General features: G+C 44.7%; 2 protein-coding genes across 4 annotated transcripts in view; one reads left to right on the forward strand and one right to left on the reverse strand.

Moving 5' to 3' along the window:
• The window catches only part of ZCCHC17 (zinc finger CCHC-type containing 17), a 31,105-nt gene extending 28,845 nt beyond the window's left edge, over positions 1-2,260 (reverse strand). For 2 of the 3 annotated variants that reach the window (XM_025212492.1, XM_025212491.1), the window contains exon 1: positions 2,111-2,260. The gene's annotated coding sequence lies outside the window, so the exon portion shown is untranslated. The remainder of the gene's footprint in view (positions 1-2,110) is intronic. The other variant, XM_014523272.2, reaches the window with a different exon arrangement.
• Positions 1,706-19,382, forward strand: SNRNP40 (small nuclear ribonucleoprotein U5 subunit 40). The gene is made up of 11 exons (XM_006030842.2): positions 1,706-1,754; positions 2,417-2,490; positions 3,341-3,470; positions 6,430-6,523; positions 7,323-7,488; positions 8,670-8,792; positions 9,867-9,987; positions 11,368-11,450; positions 11,882-11,943; positions 17,109-17,212; positions 18,900-19,382. Exons 1-11 carry the CDS (start codon positions 1,706-1,708, stop codon positions 18,947-18,949), a joined length of 1,056 nt encoding a protein of 351 aa, XP_006030904.1. The 3' UTR covers positions 18,950-19,382.
• The last annotated feature ends 1,090 nt before the right edge of the window (positions 19,383-20,472 follow it).

Consider the following 20,472-nt stretch of genomic DNA (forward strand, 5'->3'; position numbering starts at 1 on the left):
TGAAATACAAGCAAGTCACTAATATTCTTGCGTACCTCTTTCCTATGAAAAGGAAACACAACATTACCCCCTTCTGGGGAGCTCTTTGAAGCATCTGAATGACAAGTGTCATATACACAGGACCAATCTAGACAGTGCAGTCATACCCCCCTTCAGCTGCGTAGTGTATGTGCGGTGAGAGTCCATTCTCTGAGCTCAGCCACTTGTCAGAACAGAGGCTGGAGGAGCTTGCACTGACATGGCTCTGGAACCTAGGGATGAACTCTACTGCTTACCTCCTCCTCCGCATTGCTGATTTTGGTGGCAGGCAAGGGGGTGGGTAGGGTAAGCAGTGGCAGCATTCACCCCATAGGTTCTGGAGCTGTACTGATGAGCCAGTGAGCTCACTATGCATGAGCCACAGCCCCTAGATCCACCCATGCAGAGATATTCTAAGGTTTATTGTACACAGGGAAATACAACATAGTGTTTATCCACTGCTGGAAAATGGATCTGGTAACTTGCAAGTTTTGCCCACCCGTTTTAAAAGCCACTAGTTCCATCTGTTTATAGATAGTTTCCTACTACCTATCGCACAACAATATCAAAGGCATATTTGGGAAATCACTGTTAAAAAATACTTACCAGGAGATACTGTAGAGACTATCTTGTAAATAAGGGGTAGGCAAAACGCTGGATCCAGCTGGGGGTTGAATTCCATTTCCCAGAAGCCCCTGCCCACGTAGCTGGGGCCAGCTTCCATGGAAACCCCAGCACCAGCCACTCTGTGAAGGTTTCCATGGAGACCAGGCCCAGCAGTCCTGGGTGCAAAGTTGCTCTGGAGCCCAGTTGGGATCTTGTGACTGACACGCGGTCCAGAGCCAGGGCAGAACTGCAATCTACAGCCTGAATGCTGCGAGCAGGGGCATGCAGGCAGCGGACTGTGGCTCTGCCCCCGCTCCTTGCAGCTATGACAGCATGGTCTGGAGCCAGGGCACAGCCACGATCCGCTACATTCACATGCCTGCCCAGAACAAGCAGGCTAAAGACCACAGCTCTGCCCTGACTCCAGAGCCCACTGTCACTGCCGCAAGATCCCAAAGCTACTCTGGAGCCCAGCTGCGCCCTGCCAGCAGAGGCAGCTATAGTCACCCCAAAACTCCCCATAGCCACCCCTCCAAGCTGCACAGGCAACAGCAGCTGAGCTCGCACTGCTGCTGCCCACAGCACAGCCCCCCTCAAAAAGAGGCTGGTGCTGCTGTTGCTGCCAGCGCTGCTGGGGCCTGTCTTCATGGAAACCCCAGCCCACCCTATCCTGCCTGCTCTGTGTGTGTGGGGGGGGGGGGGGGTGGTCTCCATGGAAACTGGCCCCAGCACAGGCAGAGGCTCCTGGGAAATGGAGTCCACACCCAGGTGGAATTGGCCCACACGCCAGACTCACCTGCCCCTGCAGTAAAGGCATTGAAAAGCCAAATGGCAGCCGTATCACCCCCTCTCACTTCCCTAAATAACATTCTTCTAATATTTGGTGCTTTTTCCTTACTGTTCCTTGAACCATACCAAAACCCAGGCTATCGGGGCTTTTTTATTTATTTATTTTTTTTAATTACTAAAATAAGGACATTTTGATATCTTTTACCGGACCACCTGCCTAGATGGATCCAGGGGCAGGGCAGGGCAGGGCGGTGCATGCCCCTCCCCGACTCAGCCCGTGCAGCTAGGAAAGATGTTGGACAAGTTTTTGGACACAAAGCATCCTGGGGGGCGATTTAGGAGTAAGGGGCAGAGGCTGGGTACGGGCACAGCACAGCGCTGCCCACCCTCAGCTGTCATCTTTTTTGATGCTGGAAATACAGGCAGGGTTTTAACTTTATTTAAAAAAAAAAAAAAAAAAAAAAAAAAAGAGGGGAGAAAAAAAAACCCCAACCCTCCCCTTCCCCCATCGCGGGGACGAGAGAACGAGCCGGGTTTTAAGGCACCTTTGGGGCCGCTTGACACCTCACGGCGCCGCTGCAGACCGCCCGGGTCACAGCAACCGTGCATCAAGCATGGAGAAGGACGTGCGGCCTGGGCTCAGGGGCAGGAGGGGACCCCGGGCCCGCCGCCCGCACTCCCTCTCTCCCTCACTCACCCCGGTACTCCGCCGCCACCATCTTGCGCACAGCCTCGCGCTGTGCGACGCTCCCACCTATCACCACGCGGCATGGTGCGGGGCGGCCCCCGGCGCAGCCAATCGGCGTCCCCGTTGCTCCCCCCTCCTTGCCACTGGGGGCTTGAGCGCCCTCAGCGCGCCCGGAAGGAGAGCGGAAGGGACAGGGTCGCAGGCTCCGGGCCAATCAGCGCAGGGAGCCCGGCCGCTGCGCCCAATGGGCGCGGGGCGGAGGCGGGTCTTTCCCACGCTTCGGTTCCTGTCGCCTCCGAGGCCTGGTTTGAGCAGGCCGCGACCATGATCGAGCAGCAGAAGCGCAAGGCGCCGGGGCCGGGGCGGCCCCGGGGGCGCTGCTGCAGGCGGTGAGTGAGGGGGGCAGGGCCCGGCGCGGGGGCGGCGTTGCCAGGTCCTGGATAGGAAGTTGTCGTATTGGGAAGCCCAAAATGATCGTATCTTCTGAAAAACTGCCATGCACCGAATAACAAGTGATTATAGTTTCTTTATACAACCAAAATGTGCTGGTGGTGTTTAAGGTTGTGCCGTGCGTGCAGTCCGTCAGGGTTTGGGAGCCGCTGGTCTGCAGGAAAACGCAATCGGGACTTGTAGTTGAGACGATATCTTTTTATTAGACTTTTTGCAGAGCATTTTTTGATTTTGCAAAAATCCTGTTGGTTAATACAAGGTGTCGTCTCGACTACAAGTCCTGATCATATATTTTAAATGCCTTTACTTTTATTTTCAGCAAATATGATCACTTTGAGCTGCCAATACTTTCACTGATCGTACGTCAGGCAAGGGTGGGAACTTTTGAACAATGCGATAATTTATGGTACATCTGACCGTGCTGGACAGGGCCACGAATCGCTTCCAGCTGCTGGTTGTTGAGAGTGTTTCTTCCCCCCCACCCCAGGTGCAAGGAGCGAGGGCAGAAGGCCCAGCCTCACGGCGCACTCATGGTAGGGGCTGTGGGTGGGGGTGGCAGCCTGCTCTGGCACTTTTCACAATGTGGGGGCTGCTTCCAGTGTCATAAAATCCTGGTTCCACTTCCATCCTGCGGAGTTGGGTATTTCCGCGCTCGTTGGGTCGTATCTGTGCTCCTCGGCCTGTCGTCCCCCCGCCCCGGTTTGCTTAGCTGGTGCACACAGCCAGCGAAAACCCCCACAGCTGCTTTCAGATGCTTCCTTACCCCTGCCTGCCTTCCCTGTCTTCTAGGGTCCTCCCAGGTGCTCCTCGCTGCAGGCTCCCATTATGCTGCTTTCAGGACACGAAGGGGAAGTTTACTGCTGCAAGTTTCACCCTAATGGAAACACCTTGGCCTCCGCAGGATTTGACAGGCTCATCTGTGAGTTGCTAGCTGGTAGCCGTGCTGTACAAATGAACTTCCTAATAGTGCAGGGTGGTGAGCAAAGATGCTGCCCGGGCCAGCAGTTTGAGGCATTGTACTTAACATTAGTTAATGTAAGGGCCTTTGAGCAGCACCCCTTTCAAAGTCTAATTTCTTTATTAGTGGTTGCCTTTTGTGGAGGAGGTGGGGCAGTGGTCAGACAGGGACCAGCCTGCACTTACCTTCTCACACCTTGTCACACCTTTCAAAAGATCTCATGGCACCCCAGGGTGTTCTGACACCCTGCTTGGGAACGACTGGATTATGCCTTCAAGCAGTTACGCGGCAGCTCACCTTGGCAGTAGAGCGAGCATGTCAGCACTCACATGGCAACTTAAACACATCAAAGACGAAATCAAGGTGTTGGTCACCAGTTGAATGTCATTAGTGATTGATCTGGGACCCTCCTATGACAAGGTGCATGGTGTGAGATGCTGTCACAGCGGTTAGGATTGGCTGAACTGATCTTCATGTCAGGTTCCACTACAGGAACTGTACTGAGGTAGTGGAAAGTAATTATGGTTTCTTAAGAAAGAATGTCCCCAAACATAATATATTAATGCTTAGTAGGGCAGTAGAGTCAGTTCTTCCTATGGCAGCTAATTCATACATTCTGCTTGGTCTAAGAACATAAATATAATTCAAGTCAGGGGTGTCACACTCCTCTGGCCGCACAAGCCGGATGAGTGGTGTGGAGCCAGTCCACAAACTGGATCCCCCCCTGCAGCTGCTGAGACTCGTGCTGCATGTAGCTGGAATGGATGCCACGTGCAGTCCAGTCCAGCGGGAGCAGCAGCTGCATTTCACACAGTTGCTGGACTGTATGCCAACCCCAACAGCTCTGGGACTGTGCTGCACACTGCATCTGCTCTGGCCAATTTGGGATCTGCGCTGCACATAGTACCTACAAGCACTGCATGCAGTGCAAGTCTTGGACCAGCTGACTGTACCATGTGCGGTGCCCACCCTGGGATCCATTCCATACATCATGGGTCCCAGACTGGAGCAGCCACCAGATCAGATATGCTTGTAGAGGTAGGAAGGGGAGGGGGTCCATAGGCCTGATCTGGCCCATGGACCAGCCTCATGCGATGTTCCCCACGTGCATCTGATTAGATCCAGGGGCGACCCTGGGAACAGCCCCAAAGCCAAATGGCAGGGCTCTGTGGGCTGCATGTTTGACACCCCTGACTTAAGTATAACTTAACATAAGAACCTTGTTGCGTCTCACACTGAGCCACAAGAATGTTGATCAGTGTTAGTGCTAGCTTGAATTTGGAGCAGTCACACTTCAGGCCAGCAAGGGCCTAGAGGGTTGAAAAGTAAGAATCTCTCCTCCCCTCCAATTCCAAGTTTGCCCCCAGGGCTCCCTCAGTTCACCACTGCCCATCAGAATTCCCTCCTGCCCCCATCTGCTTGAGGCTGCTTGGCTGACTGTCCCAAGGGAGCAGGCAGGAAAGGGTTAACCTACCTGCCTAGCATGCTGCTGCTGCTGCTGCTGCTCTCTATGCAGACTCAGCCCAGAGGCTCTAGGCAGAGCAGCAACCCAGGTAGCAGCAGCAACAGTGTACTGCTTCCCTTCCTGGTTAACCCTTCCTTGCTTGCTCCCCTGGGACTTAGCGTGGGTACATAGTCCAGGGTTTAAGAGCTTTAGAATATGCCCAAAATTACTATGCAACAAGGCCCTAAGTTTTCCACCCATCTCAGCCACATAGGGCTCACATTAAGCCTATGCATCATTTGAAGACTTTCTAGTTAAAAACTTGTATTTGTAGAGCTTGCCAATTATTGCAGATGCTATGTTTTAGTGAGTTCTGAGAGCATTGCTTTGGGGACTTCAGCAAACTGGTATTGATCTCTCTGATCATCAGGCTCAGAGAGTAGTAATTAATGTCTCCAATGTCTGGTTGGCAGCTGGTATCAAAGTGGAGTGCCACAGAAGTCAGTCCTGAGGCCGATTTTGTTCAATGTCTTCATCAGTGACTTGGAAGATAGCATAGAGTGCACCCTCAGCAAGTTTGCAGATGACACCAAGCTGGGGGGAGTAGTAGATATGCTGGAGGGTAGGGCTAGGATTCAGAGTGCCCTAGACAAATTGGAGGATTGGTCCAAAAGAAATCTCATGAGGTTCAACAAGGACAAGTGCAAAGCCCTGCACTTAAGACGGAATAGTCCTATGCACCGGTACAGGCTGGGGGCTGACTAGCTGGGCAGCATCTCTGCAGAGAACTATCTGGGGGTTACAGTGGACAGTAAGCTGAATATGAACCAGCAGTGTGACCCTGTGGCCAAGAAGGCTAACAGTATACTGGGCTGCATTGGTAGGTGTGTTGCCACCAGGTCAGGGGAAGTGATTCTTCCCCTCTCTTCAGCACCGGTGAGACCACAGCTGGTGTACTGCTTTCAGTTTTGGGCCTCCCACTGCAGAAGGGAAGAAGGGATGTGAACAAATTGGAGAGATTCCAGCAGAGGAAAATAAAATGATTTGGGGGCTGGGGCACATAGCTTATGAAGAAAAACTGAGGGAACTGGGCTTATTTAGTCTGGAGAAGAGAAGACTCAGACGGGATTTAATAGCAGCCTTCAAGTACCTGAAGTAGGGTTTGAAAGAAGATGGGGCTAGACTGTTCTTATTGGTAGCAGATGACAGAACAAGGAGCACCTGTCTCAAGGTACAGCAAGGGTAGGTTAGGTTAGATATTAGGAAGACTTTTCTCACTAGGAGGGTAGTAAAACACTGGAACAGGTTACCCAGTAAAGTGGCAGAAGCGCCATCCTTAGCTATTTTCAAATCCCAAAGCTTTGGCTGGGATGATTGGGATGATCTAGGTGGGGATGGTCCTGCTTTGCACTAGATGACCTCCTGAGGTCCCTTCTATCCGTAACTTTCCATGATTCTTTCTTGCTCTCTCTTTAGTGCTGTGGAATGTTTATGGAGATTGTGATAACTATGCTACTCTGAAAGGGCACAGTGGCGCAGTTATGGAGTTGCACTATAATACTGATGGCAGGTAAGTTGTATGGAACTGATTTGATTTATTATTTGCTTATTTAACTCCTGTTTTTTTTTAATTCTGCAAAATGTTTTAGGGGAGAGTTTTCATGAAAGATGCTGCCACTTGTACTTGTCCTTTTTCAGTCTTGGGCAGAGCTTGGGAAACACTTATCCCAGGCAAGTGGGAACTTGTTGCTAGTAAGTGTAAGCTATTGCATACCTCCTTGGCTACCTCTTCAGTAGCTATAAGCATGGGAGCTAGTTCCTCTGAATCAGAACTTCCTAGACTTTAAATGCTGGAGGCTGCAAGTGAGAGGAACAGTGGAAAAAATCTTAGTCGTACCCTGTTCACTTTCCTTTTTGGCATCTATTCTCTGCCACTGTGTGACACAGGATACTGGGCAAGATAGACCTATTGTCTGACCTAGTGAATGACAGTTCTTATGTCCTCTTTACTACCCCTGCAATTATTGAAGATATTAATTAATTTGGGAAGATGACTCCCATGATCAGACACTGTATCAGGTTACAAAAGATTCTTCCTTTCCACCATCAGACCAAGTCATGCTGGGAAGAGAAGAGCCAGTACATTCCCTTCTAGTAGGTGGAGAGGGGCATATTCAGAGTAGGCTTTTTCACCATCAGGCTAGCCCAGACCCTGCTAAAGTAACTTATAAGCCATCTTTTGTATTTGCCTCTGAGTATTGAACTTAGTCTTCTACACAGCAGCATTCCTGTTGGAGTTTGGGAGTAAGTGAAGAGTAGAGTTTCAGAACTTCATAGATATTCCTTTTCTTTCCCTTTCTCTCCCATAGCATGCTCTTCTCAGCATCCACAGATAAAACAGTAGCTGTATGGGATAGTGAGACGGGAGAAAGAGTGAAAAGGCTGAAGGGGCATACATCATTTGTTAACTCCTGTTACCCAGCCAGGAGGGGACCCCAGCTTGTCTGCACAGGCAGTGATGATGGGACAGTAAAGGTCAGTACTGTGTACGTTCTGATGGTTGCAGTGATGAAAAGCATACCAAGAAATAATGATTAAAAAATTAAATAAAAATTTTGAATAACACACTTGAACAGCAGTGATCTTTGCACAAATAATTGAAAGAAACACTCTTTCTTCTGACTTCTTTTATTCCAGAATGCTAAATTCCAACTTGATTCAGCTCAGGAACTTCCCTAATTATTCTCATGCGTTAGTTGTGAAATGATTTGGAGAAATAGGACTGAACTGTTTAAAAACACATATAGTAAAAGCTTTGTTATCCGGCACCCGTGGAGAATGGTGGGTGCCAGATAACAAAATATGCCAGTTAATGGAGAGGCCGTCCCTCCTGTGGGCCCCTGAGGGGCAGGGAGGTGGGTCCCGCGCAGGATGCTATGCCCTGGGCCATAGGGGCTTGGCAGCACAGGCTGCTTTGACCTGGGCCACGGGGGTTTGGTGAAACCGGAAGTGCCACGGTGGGCACTTATGGTTTCACTTTTACCTTACAAGCCAGCATGCCGGCTCATAAGGTGCCAGACAGCACTGCTTTTACTGTACTAGGAAAGAACATGAGAATACAATTGGAAAAAGGATTTCTATCTTTCCTTTTTTCCTAGAACAAAACAACTAGATAGGTCAAGTTCTGCCCGTAGTCTTGCTCTTATAGATTCATTAGTTAGCAGTTTAAATAGCAAGCATGTAAAATAGAAATATACAGTTCCTCATACATCCTGCAACTCATGTGCAAGTCTGAGGAGGAAGAAGAAAATGCTACAGAAAAGTGCATGTGATCCATTTAACTCAAGAAATTAATAATTTAAGGTTGTGTCTCTGAATCTGTACAGTGCCAATAATGTGTGTAGTGCTTTATAATGAGCTTTGTGCTAATAATACTAAATAAAGAAATGCATCCAAATTAGTTTCATGTTTATTTCTAAATGTGGCCCAAATCATGCTCCCCTCCCCCCTTTCAGAACATTTTCCCCCTTCCTCCCCCAAAAAAGAAAATACATTTTAAAAAGTCTAACATGATGTTAGGACCATAGGTTTTGTTGAGGTCCTCTCACCCAGATTAAATCTTGTAGCACTTTGGTTTGTGAGCATCTTACTGTAGTTGTATTATGAAATATGCATTATACTTATAATTTAAATTGTTGTTTCCCATGTTTTTTCAGCTGTGGGATATCAGGAAAAAAGCTGCTGTCCAGACATTTCAAAATACTTATCAGGTATTGGCAGTAACCTTCAATGACACCAGTGACCAAATTATCTCAGGAGGCATAGACAATGATATCAAGGTATGCTGTCTGTTTTATCATAATTGTCTACTGTAATCATCAAAAAATTAGATTCCCAAAACCTTTTAAGGAGAACATTCATATTATATTGGGTATAATGGATACAATTTGGTGGTGACTGAAGTCTGACAATTATAATCGTGTGGATTGGAGAACTAGGTTGACTTGTCCTCTGTATTTACACTGTTTCCAGGCTTTGCTTTAGTTTTTACAAGGATATGTTTTATCTTCAATTAAGTAAGAAAAGAGTTGATAGATGTTTAAGGTCAACTTCAGTGATTTCATTTTAAACTAATCGTCTACTCTTGAATCAGTAAAACAATTCTAACATGCTTATTTGGTCAGACAGCAGTACTGTCTCAGAAACTTAAGTTTCAGTCTCATCTGAGACTTGGGCACATTGGTTCTGGGCATGGGGAGTCCCACCCTTGTGAAATACATTGCTCAAAGGTAGTACTGAAATAACAACCCCTGCCTGACAAGTAAAAGCATAAAGGCTCCATGATAGCTATTTGAGTAAGAACAGAGCACAACACCTGGCTACCACCTCCTCTATGTCAAATGGTTTGCAGTATTCAGACAGCTGTAGGAGATCTAGCTTCTTACTACTGTATAGCCCTTAGTGCCTGAAATAGTTGCGTATCTTTGGTAAGAACCATGCTAAACTATATGTCCTTTTCTGCCTGGGACAAATGAGGAGCTTGTCTTGCAGTTCATGAGCTTAAGTCATCCCAGTAGTGACTGGAAGTTGTTTCAGTATTGTGACTGTTCTGTGATCTTTGTGAAATGATTTGGGGTAGTAGTTCCATTTGGTCCTTTGAATAGGAATCAATGGCATAAATTGTCCTAAGTGGATTTTGTTAACACTTCCAGCAAACAGGCCTAAGAAGTGTTCTCTCTAAGACAAACTTGAGCCAGATTGAGGTGGTGTGAAGAAGGTATTGCTGCCATATCCGTTTTGTGGATTCAGGCTCCAGAGCCATCAGGCTGCTCCTTCTACCAGTCTGTATTTACTTGCGCTTACTGCTGTTTTGCTCTCCATTAATGTAACATGTATGTATGCTTTCCCTAAAGGTATGGGATCTTCGCCAGAACAAACTAACATACACAATGAGAGGGCACGCAGACTCAGTAACTGGCCTCAGTCTCAGTTCAGAAGGCTCTTACTTGCTTTCCAATGCAATGGACAACACAGGTAATTTCCACTGTTTCTGTCTTGCAGTAAAAACGCAGGCAGGCAGGCAGATGTCACAGAGAAATTCAGCTGGTTTAGAAGTGGAATTGCATTATGTTCTGGGAGGAGTACTGTAACTTTATGCAACTGTCCAGATGAACACAGAAAGAGCTGGACTAGTCTTCTGATACACAGATGATGGCCTAGGGTCCTGCATGAGCTGTAGTTTCAGTGTTAGAGAATCTTTACGTACAGTTATGCTCTTTTGCAGCCAGTAAGGCTCATTATCTCTTCATCTCAAAGAGAAATGAAGGCAGCCCTTCAGAAGTTACTTTGGAGCAGATGAGAAAGTGCTTGGGAATGTTCGGTGGGGGAGTAACCCCACTTCTGTTCAGGTCAAAACAAATTTGTCTATCTCCCAGTTTCATGATTTTCAGTTTGGCAAAAGCCAGTTGTTTCAGCAACAACCCAAACACAATAAATCTGAATGCGAGTCTCGGGGTTTGGGATCAGAAATGCCCTCCTACTGAAGCGTTACAAGGTTCTCTAAAATATTTACTGAATGAAGGATGAAAATTCAAACTTAATTCCAATTTCCCTACTTGTGATAGGGGAGGAGGACAGGAAAGGGATTTGGCCCAGATAAAATTGCTTGAATATAACTGATCATTTTAATTCATTTTTGATAGTGTATACATACTTAAAGCAGAAAAGGGCTAAAAGCCCTCCCCAACAAAGATGGCTTACTTTGTGTAATAGTTTTTGAATTAGTAGTTTTGATATGGGGGTTTGGGTTGTAGCTGTGTTGGTCTAAGGACACAGGCAGACAAGGTTCCTTGGGTGAACTTGATATCTTTTATTAGGCCAACCCAAATGGTTGGAGAATAGTTATTAAGCAAGCTTTTGGGTTCAAAAACCCTTCGTCAGGCTAAGGAAGCTTCAGCACACACCAACTGCTGAAGCTTCCTTAGCCTGACGAAGGGTTTTTGAACCCAAAAGCTTGCTTAATAACTATTCTCCAACCATTTGGGTTGGTCTAATAAAAGATATCAAGTTCACCCAAGGAACCTTGTCTAGTTTTGATATGAGTTTTAATTTTAAAAAGAGCACTTAAATATTGCAGTTGTTCTATAACTCTCAGAGCACTTAACCAAGGTTTTTTAAAAGCAATTGCATACATGATTTGCCTGAAGTGATGTGGTAGGTCAGGGACAGAGCCGGCCATAGAACCCAGGAGTTCTGGCTTCCAGTAAAGTCTTGATTCATTAGAAAATGCCTATAAGAGAAAATAAATAATTTCTGGAGGCTTGCTAATCCCATCATCTCTGGTGTGCAGAGGCTGCTGGCACCCAGTTTTATGGTGGCCTTTAGCTAATTGCTGACAGCTGTGCTCTGTTACAGTTCGTATCTGGGATGTGCGTCCATTTGCCCCTAAAGAGAGGTGCGTAAAGATATTTCAGGGGAACGTACATAACTTTGAGAAGGTGAGTACGCTACTAAGTGTAGTAGTGCTTGTTTATGAAGCACTACCACTGTCCATTAACTTGTCTGTAAATTGTTTTTAAGCTCAAAATATAAACCAGAAAAGCTTTAATAAGGACGAAGGATAAGATTAATGTGTAAAGTGGGATTCCAATTAAAGTCACAGTAACAAGATTTCTTTGCTTGGTTCAGCTATAATTAGCTGTAAATTAAACATTTTCCACATTTAGTATCTAGTTTGTGTAAAATAACAAGACACTGGATATTTCCAGCAATAAAATACAACCTGTAATTACAGGCACGTCTTCCAAAGGGAGATCATTAAAGTGGGGTATGTGATATTTAAAGTCTCTTGTGGTGACTTTATTTCAAGTAAAAGGGAAAACTAAATCTTGTTTCATAAGTGGAAACATGTATTCTTGGTTTTGTTCAGAATCTTCTGAGATGTTCATGGTCACCAGATGGGAGTAAAATTGCAGGCGGGTCAGCAGACCGGTAAGTTAATCGTCCTGTGTCACCTTCCACCCCAAAGTATTTTAGAGGCATTGGCAAAGCTTAACCCTGGGAGTCCTATACTAGTAGACCAATTTTCCAAATGAGGAAGGAGAGGCACATACAGTTCACAAGGTCAGAGGCAGGGCTGGGAATGAAATTACTGGTCCTAACACAGCAGGCCATTAATGCAACCATATAGAGGTATTTTGTGTTGCCATGATATCTGTGACAGATTGATTTTTATGTTCTTTGCCTGTTAACCCTAAGGGTGGTAAGCCTTCAAGAATAAACAGAACCAGGTTTAGAAGCAACTTTATGGTGCCAGGTAAATGCGGTTGAAAAGGAATGTTCTGTAATATATCTGAATCTCTTGGAGCACTGGATGTGCACTGCACTAGAAGCACCATAATCAGATGGATTGTGTATTACTACATTCAGCTGATCTGAAAATGAACCAAAGGATCAGAAGCAGAGCTAGATTGCTGTGTGAGCAATGTTCAGTGGAGTACTCAAGGGGTCCCTGCTAGCTTTATTTCAATTTTATATTATTGCTAGTGATTTTGAAAGAGTAAAAAGGTGTATAAATTAGCTCCCTCTGGGATCTGAAATAGGAAGGTGCTGTAAACGAAGGACAACCAAGGAGGAGAACAGAGTAATCCAGAAACGTTGGATTGTAGCATGGGATAAGATGAAGCTGGATGCTGACACAGCTGGAAGGAACTCCTCTAAATGCACATCAAGTGGTATATAGCTCCTTGGCAAGCACAGATTCAAGATGGGCATATGGGCAGGTGCAGTCAGCAGAAAAACAAACTTATAATAATGTGTAAGGGGAGGAATTCTTGGTTTTGTTGTCTGGTTACTTAAGGACCAGCTGGTGGACCAAGTGACCTTGGTATGACACTTTCTCCAAATGCTGCTACATGTAATGGTAATTTGTTACTACTTATACAGTAGAGCTACTATTATTTGTTAGTGCTGTGGCTGGTCCTGAACTTGAGGACTCAGTATTAAAGTCAAAGGTATTAAGTTAGTTCCCAAGGTGCTGGGTGCAGTTCCACAACCTGTGGCAGTAGAGATGAGGCCAGTATCTAATATTTCTGCCTGTGTGTCTGCCAAGAGTCTTTTTGTTAAAGCCCTGTTAGGAAAGAAAAATTAAAATAATTGTTCTGCTTCTTTGAGGTGTAAAAGTTGGTTGCCAGCTATTGATTGGCTTCCTGCTGTATTGCATGGACCTTACACTGGCTAAATTTAGACAGAGTCTAATATGTGTAAAATAACTATCTGCTGAGCCTTGAAGAGCTTGTTGTGGTGAAAAGATCCAATTAAAAGTGCCATCCCTCTCCCCCACAGCATTAAAGAAAATATACAGCAGGAGGGAATGTTTCAGAGCAAAGATTTGTCACAGTTCTCACCTTCTGAGTTTAAATAGCCTGGCTCTGGTTTAAATAGATGCTCCATTAAGTAAGTGTTCACACCTAAGTCACATGTTTGTTTTCAGCATATATTTCCCTCTTACTTGTTTCATTAAAACAATTTATAGAGTGCTTCCAGCCTCAAAAGGGAGTACTTTTTACAGAGCAGATCTACTCTATGTACCTCTTCAAACGGACCTACTTGATTGACAGAGATGAGTTGGTCCAGTAGAGTCAGCAAGGAAAGAGCTGGATTCTGTTTCAGCTAAATGTTAACAAAATTTTAAATGCAGGAAAAATTCTACCTTCAGTTAGCTCTGTAAACCCCTACTGCAGACTGTAAGATTGAACAGGTGCTACTGGGCACATCAACACATGCATATTAATGTGACTCAGTAAATTCCAGTGCATATTGCACCAGAGTCTATTGCTCTCAGATGCTGTGGTCCTGGGTACATATATAAATGCAGCATGTTGAGCTGGGTCGGAGCAGCCCCAGCTGGTAGAGGGCTCAAGGGTCAACAGGGTAGGGCTGCTCCAACCTGGCTCAGTGTGCTGCGTAGAAGCTGGTTTAGGCATAAGGGTTTTCCACTGCAAGACTAGCTGCCAGGCAGCTCCTGCGCTGAACCACCCTTGTGCCCCAGCCAGCCATATCAGCGTCTGTATATGCAGTGCTGCAGAGTAAAAAAACTCTGGAACAGGCTAGTACTTGTATCTACAAGTACTACCGTGCTGCGGAATTTATTAGTTTCCTGCAGCCTAATAGGACCACACATGTAGACACCGACACATTTACTGCGGAGCTAATTAGCCACTCAGCAGTAAACGTCTCGTGTAGATGTGCCCACTGAGGAATTGGTCTGCAAAGTCTCAATTTCTGATAATAATGCATAAGTGAGATAAAACTGGCATTCAGATTTGTTGGCATAGCTGCTGAAAAAAGAGTTTAATGCAGAGGATGTTGGCTGCAAGGTTGAGACTAGAAACATGGAGCTGCCCAGCTCCATTTATAGAGACATCTTTTTTCAATAACACAGCATGGTAGCTAGCTTTTACTCGCTTCTTTTTTTGGTTGTTGTTCTTGTCTGATTATCTTTTGTGTTCCTGTTCTTTGCAGTGTCCCCTTTGGACCCAGCAATGCCTTTTGCCTTGAGTGCAGCAGATCCAGTATCCACAGTTAGACAAGCCAATTACTAGACTGTCAAAATTCTTTTCCTACCTAATAGAATTAGTCTTAGACACTGGTCACTTGCACGAACAATTCTTCTTTCTGCTAATGTTTCCAAGGCAAAGCAAAATGAGAAGGCAGTCTAAATGTAGTCCATAATTGGCAGCCTTCCTAAACCCATGTCACTGATTTTTTTTTTTTTTTTTTTTTTTTTTTTTTTTTTTTTTTTTTTTTTTTTTTTTTTAAGAGATGTGAACTTTGTTACAAGTAGTGTTTCATGTGGTAAAGCACTTGTGGTATATTTGAAAGGAAGTGGTTCAAGTAGGATATAATGTAGCCTTGCCTAGTTTATAATGCTTCTTTCAGAATAGCTCTTTCCATTCTGACTGACAAAAAGTACTCCTATAAAATCTCACTGCAGCTGAGGTCAAAACACCACCTTATTTTTCAGTAAAACATGCGTGTTAACGAATCAGCTAATGACATACAAAGTGAAGAGCATTTCCAACAAGGAAAAATGTTTCTGCACAAATTTGCATTCTGGAGTGTTGATATGTAATGGGTTTTTATCCCTTTTTAAATGCAGACTGTTTATAAACATAATGTCCTTAAAAGTTGAACTTCTCATAGTGTCAGCAGTTTATTTTCGAACCATTACATGAAGTGTTTGAGCATCTCTTTCACAGTGTCCTTTAAGCAAGGTGATGTAGCCAGGAAAGGTGGAAGCAGGAGAGGTAGAGGGAGATATGTGGAAGGGGTGATCAGATGGGCTTTGTGAAAATCTGGTCAACTCTCTAATAACTTTATAATGCTTAGTAGTAAATTGTGGCTTTGTCGCTGCATGGGAAATGGCCATTTTCTGTGAAAGTTGTATGTAGAGGAATTAAACTGGTTTTGGCTGGTTGTTTCTTGTCCTTCTCCTGTAAAAGATCTCTGACTCAGTAGATGTGCGTGTTCCCTGCCCACATATGTGAACTCAAACTGGTAAGGCTTGGTATTGTGCTCTTCTCAGTGTGGGAGTGACGCCTTCTGTTAGCCAGATTTAAGTCCCGCCTAGCCCCAGAAGCATGTAAAACCCAGTAGTTGTCTCTTGGTTTCTCCTGCGTATTTTTCTAGGTGCCTGTGATGTAATAACTTACCAGTTAGCAAATATGCAGGGAACAGGACACCTGGGCTCTAGGCTTTCCTCACCTAGGAGGGGTTCAGAGCTACATCTCCCAAGTCTCAGGAGAGCATGCTAACCACAAAGCTGTAGGCTAGGCTATGCATGAGCCACCTTCCCTACTTCCTTTTGAAGATGTGCTGCTGTTCAGCTAGGATTTCAAGATTCAGAGGCCAGGAAGACGGAGCACAAGGGGTAGCCTGACTCCAGTCTGGCATTAGGATACTGTCCTTTGCGGTTGGGGGAGTCCTGGGTTCATCATTCTAGGATTATTTCTGTAGGATTTTTAATTAAATTGAGTGATGGTAATGTGCAATAGTCCAAGGAACAGAACTAGAAGTCAGGATTCCCCCTTTCCAAATGAGTGTCCCAAGTTACAGTATCTGGGTCCCTTTCTGACCCTGTGAATATTGCATTTCCCTATTGCACAGTGGTAACTCCCACCTTATCTATAGCTGGGTGGTTAGGACATTCCTTGGAGGTTGGAATGTGATTTGACATCATCTTGCCTCCCAAGGCTGAGGACTTTTTCTCAAATTCAAGTTTCCCATGTCCTGGGCAGTTCTCTACCCATTAGAGCACAGGTATTAAGTCCCTGGCCCATGAGGCTCCCCATAGGCTGTGACTCTGTGCACTAGACTGGGGCAGCGTGCGGCCCCAGAGCCCAATCCCAAAACTCGGGGGCCGATCTGGCCCTGCACCATTAATCTGGATTAAGGGGCCAAAATGTTGAGCACCACTGCACTAAACTATATAACACGGTGACTTGTTCCTTCTCCTCCCTCTCCCCCAGCTGGGTCTTTAAAGGAAAACACTGTATGCTCATCTCCACTCCTGAAACAAACAGTTGTGGGTCCTTGGTCGGAGTCCAGAGTCCATCATACACTTGGGTTTCTCAGGAAATAAAGCTCCTGCTTGGAGCATGAGTTCCGAAGAGCTTCAAGGAGGGTATATGCGTTCATATAGACCCCTTGACTTAGCATTTCCTAAAGGCTAGGTTTAGGTGGCTTCCCATTAAGTGTGCATGTTTTGGATCACCCTTCTGGGGTGCTGAACCCTCCTTGTGCCCAGTGGATGGAACCTAACTTTTTGATCTTCATTACTGCATTATACTCTGGAAAACAGGTACCTGAAAGTTAGGCACTGCAGTTCCTCATTTGTAAGCACGTAAGTCTCTTTTTATTGGATTTAATCTTTACTTCCCTGCCTGAAAATTATACAGTCCTTGTGGTTACCTGAACCCAGTGATGTGGTTTAATTTGAGAAAATTCACAGTTCGTAAAGTTGGAAAACAGAATTGTAATTATTAAAGTGTAATTGGAGAAGTGTTACAAAATTCAGGCAGGTTAGGGGCAGTTGCTTTCCTTTTCGATGTCCTACCATTGGAAAGTTTCACACTCTTAACGATTATATCTTGCAGGTTTGTTTATGTGTGGGACACAACCTCCAGGAGAATTCTCTACAAATTGCCAGGCCATGCTGGCTCAGTAAATGAGGTGGCTTTCCATCCAGAGGAACCAATTAGTAAGTCATGTTGAATTGTCAATAAGCTGAAGGCTCCTGGGGAAATGGGACTAACTACTGAAACATTTCTGGGCCTAGTAGTACTGGAATGACTTCCCAAGAGCCCCAAAGAAGGGCTTTTTGTTGTAGGATTTGTACAAGCAGCAGTGCTGCGTTCAGCAAACAGCATAACTCAACCGTATTTACTTTCATTCATCTTACCTGGGATGAGTTGCATTGCTCTGGTGATGTTTGATTTCCCCCTAACATAAACCCATCACACCCGGAAGTTGTGCCCTCTTGATTTCAGGGTATGAGTGTGTTAGGAAGAGTTAGTTTTGACCTTGAGAGTTGTTGGTTCTTGAAACGCCCTGTTTCAAGAACTAGTAACAGAATTCACAATACTGGGATTCACATGAGGACAGGGGAAGATTTAACCCAGTCAGCATTGATAACATTTCCATAGCCATGTTAACCATGCTGTGCATTAGCTGAAACCATTCTGAACATCAGTTTCTTAGGACTATCTTCTGTAGTGCAGAGAGGGCTGCAGTGACATTTGTTTCCATGGAAACAAAGACTTGTTGGCTGTAGGATAGGTCACTACATTACGTTGGTTAGGAAGCTGACATAAGTTGCCCTTGTAAGAGTAATTGGAAGCTGCTTTTTTTCCCAAAAATGAAAATATGAGCAGAGCTTTGGGTGTATGATTTGAGTGCAATGAGTTATGAGTTTCTATCTTGGTTATTCACTGCTCTGCATTTGGATCACAGAGAGTGCTAAAGGCAAGCAATCTTGACCCTTTGGTGCAGAACAGGTAATTGTAATTGCAACCAGCTAAGCTCCTCTGTGAATCGTCATTCATCTCAAAAAAAAAAAAAAAAAAAAAATCCTCATTGCGCAGAGGTTTATACAGTCGACGCCTGGTAAATGTCAAAGGGAATTCATCTTGTAAATTGCTCCGCCTGCCCCAAAATTCAGACTTCTTCATAGTGAGGAGCTTAGTTTTTCCAAACCATAATGAGACTGTGGACCTAACTGTAAAGTCCATATGCAAAAAAAAACCCCATCTTCCATTGACTTGCCTGGAAGACTGGCCTTTGTATGGGTGGGGAGGTATCATGTCTGGATAGAGAGTTCTCAAATGTGATAATGCACTGAATCCAGAGAACATCCACTTCTGAATTAAAGGTAGAGCAGTGTTTCATTATGCTTGAATGATAGCTGCATTGTACTTTTATGACTTGTGGTAAACAAGAATAATGGCCCTTAGAGGCTTTTTTATATAAGCATTGCTCCCTCTAGTGGCCAGCAACCTGAATTATAGTGCTTAATTCTTACGATTTGAATGCTTTTTTCCAAAGAAAAATGACATTTTTGTGACATTTCATTGCTATTTTATTGCCTTTAAAAAAAAAAAAAAAAAGCAAGGAGATTAATACAAGCAGGCAATAACTGTATAAGCAGCATTGTAAGTTAATAGGAAATACACTTCCAAGTATACCTTGGGGTAGAAAAATAAGAATGGAAAACTTGGTTGGCTGCCAGTAAATTGATAATTCTGCCAAGCATTTCTGAGGAGAAAATGTTTGGTTCAAAATTTACTTTATGTAGTCAAGTGAAATAAGTGCTGAGGACCCACTTGTCTTTTAATTTAGTAGCTAAGCTCTCCTGTGACTCCTAACTTTCTGTGTTTCCTCCTCCCCAGTACTCTCTGCCTCCAGTGACAAAAGACTGTACATGGGAGAGATCCAGTGAAGTAGAAGAACAGATTCATGTCTGCCCTCAACACCTTTGGGTTGCAGTAGTAGAAACGTGTTGCCTCTAACCACTGCTGGCCCATTCAGACAATGCAGTAACCAAAAATATTGAGCCATCTTCATTTGCAGAGTGATATTTATTATCTCTTCGCCAGCAAGACATCAGATAAGCACTATTTGGATACTCCTACCACACAGAAAAATAGACTTCTTGGTGGAAAGAGAGTCAGAAAATGGAGTGTAGTCTAATCCTTTTACAATTTTCAAGACCTGTTTTTCAGTACCAGGTGCAGAAGATGCTGTTGGGCTGTTCCCAAATAACTTGAAATTTGTTGTAATATGTGTTAAAATTCAGTAAGTGACTTGTATATTTCCTGGCCAGGATTTCTTTGTTTTTATACAGAAAAACTAAATAGACAACTTTTTACAAGAATTGTATGATGGGATTTATTGCTATGTTTGTTTTCTATTGTGTAGCTCTAAACTGGGGAAACTCGCTTTAAGGTAACAGGAAGCTTTAGAGGAGCAGCTTCTTTTTTCAGAGCAATAAGAGTGACCGCGCTGGAAACAGCTCATTTCCACTCAAAATGAAAACAGGATTCAGCAGTTGCCAAATCACTATGTGCCATAAATAACCTTTACAAAGGACTGAAATATCTAGTAAAAGTGCAGAGGACTTAATAATCAGCAGTTAAAGGTGTCAGCCCAGTCACTCTTGCTCTCTCCCCATATGCTTGGTCTTTGAGAGTAGTGTCAAGCATCCTGAGCTGAATGAGAGTGACTAGTAGCAAGGTTTTCAAGCAGATTAGACTGTGCGTGTGTCAGTTTGGCTCACATCAGGGTTGTTACTGTTATATGTCAGCAGACTTTCTCTCAAGCTGATAAGAGTGCCTTCCCAACCAACTACTGCTCCTGTTGCTGGAAGTCTGCATCAGGGCAGCTATGGCCAAGGGGTGCAGTTAGAGCTCTCTTCCCTCTGGTCTCATCCTTGACTATGAGTTCAAATTTTGTCCATCACCCTCCTTTAGAGTTTAAAATAGCTCTCCCTAAGGTACAGTAAATGGGATTAGGGAGTGAAAGTGAGCCCATGGAAGCTTTCCAGGGATGCCTCTTGCCATTCTTCCTCCTCGGGCATTGCTTCTTGCCCGGGTTGCATTGGTAACGATCGTATAGGTGTTTGGGTGAAAGTCCTGTTCTGTTGTGGTTTCCTACTTCATTTGAATGGAAGGATTTTGTGTGTGCATGCTGGTCACAGATACTGTTGTAGCCTGCCTTACTGTCTTAGCTTATCCTTTCCTAAAAGTGTTGTCATCAGCTTTCTATAATGCTACTGACTCTTGCATGTCCAGATTTACTTGTCTGCTCCCCTGGGCTGCCTGATAGTGGTTATAGATAAGAAACTATAAAGATTGGCTTTATTTTTCTGGCAGGCATTTGGGTCTGTAAATCAAAAGTTAAGTTCTTCTCATTCCACACAACATAAGCTTGTCCTGTGGCCACAACATTCTTAAAGGAAGTGAT

Source organism: Alligator sinensis, unplaced genomic scaffold (genome assembly GCF_000455745.1).
Source record: "Alligator sinensis unplaced genomic scaffold, ASM45574v1 scaffold3_1, whole genome shotgun sequence".
Taxonomy (NCBI): Eukaryota; Metazoa; Chordata; order Crocodylia; family Alligatoridae; genus Alligator; species Alligator sinensis.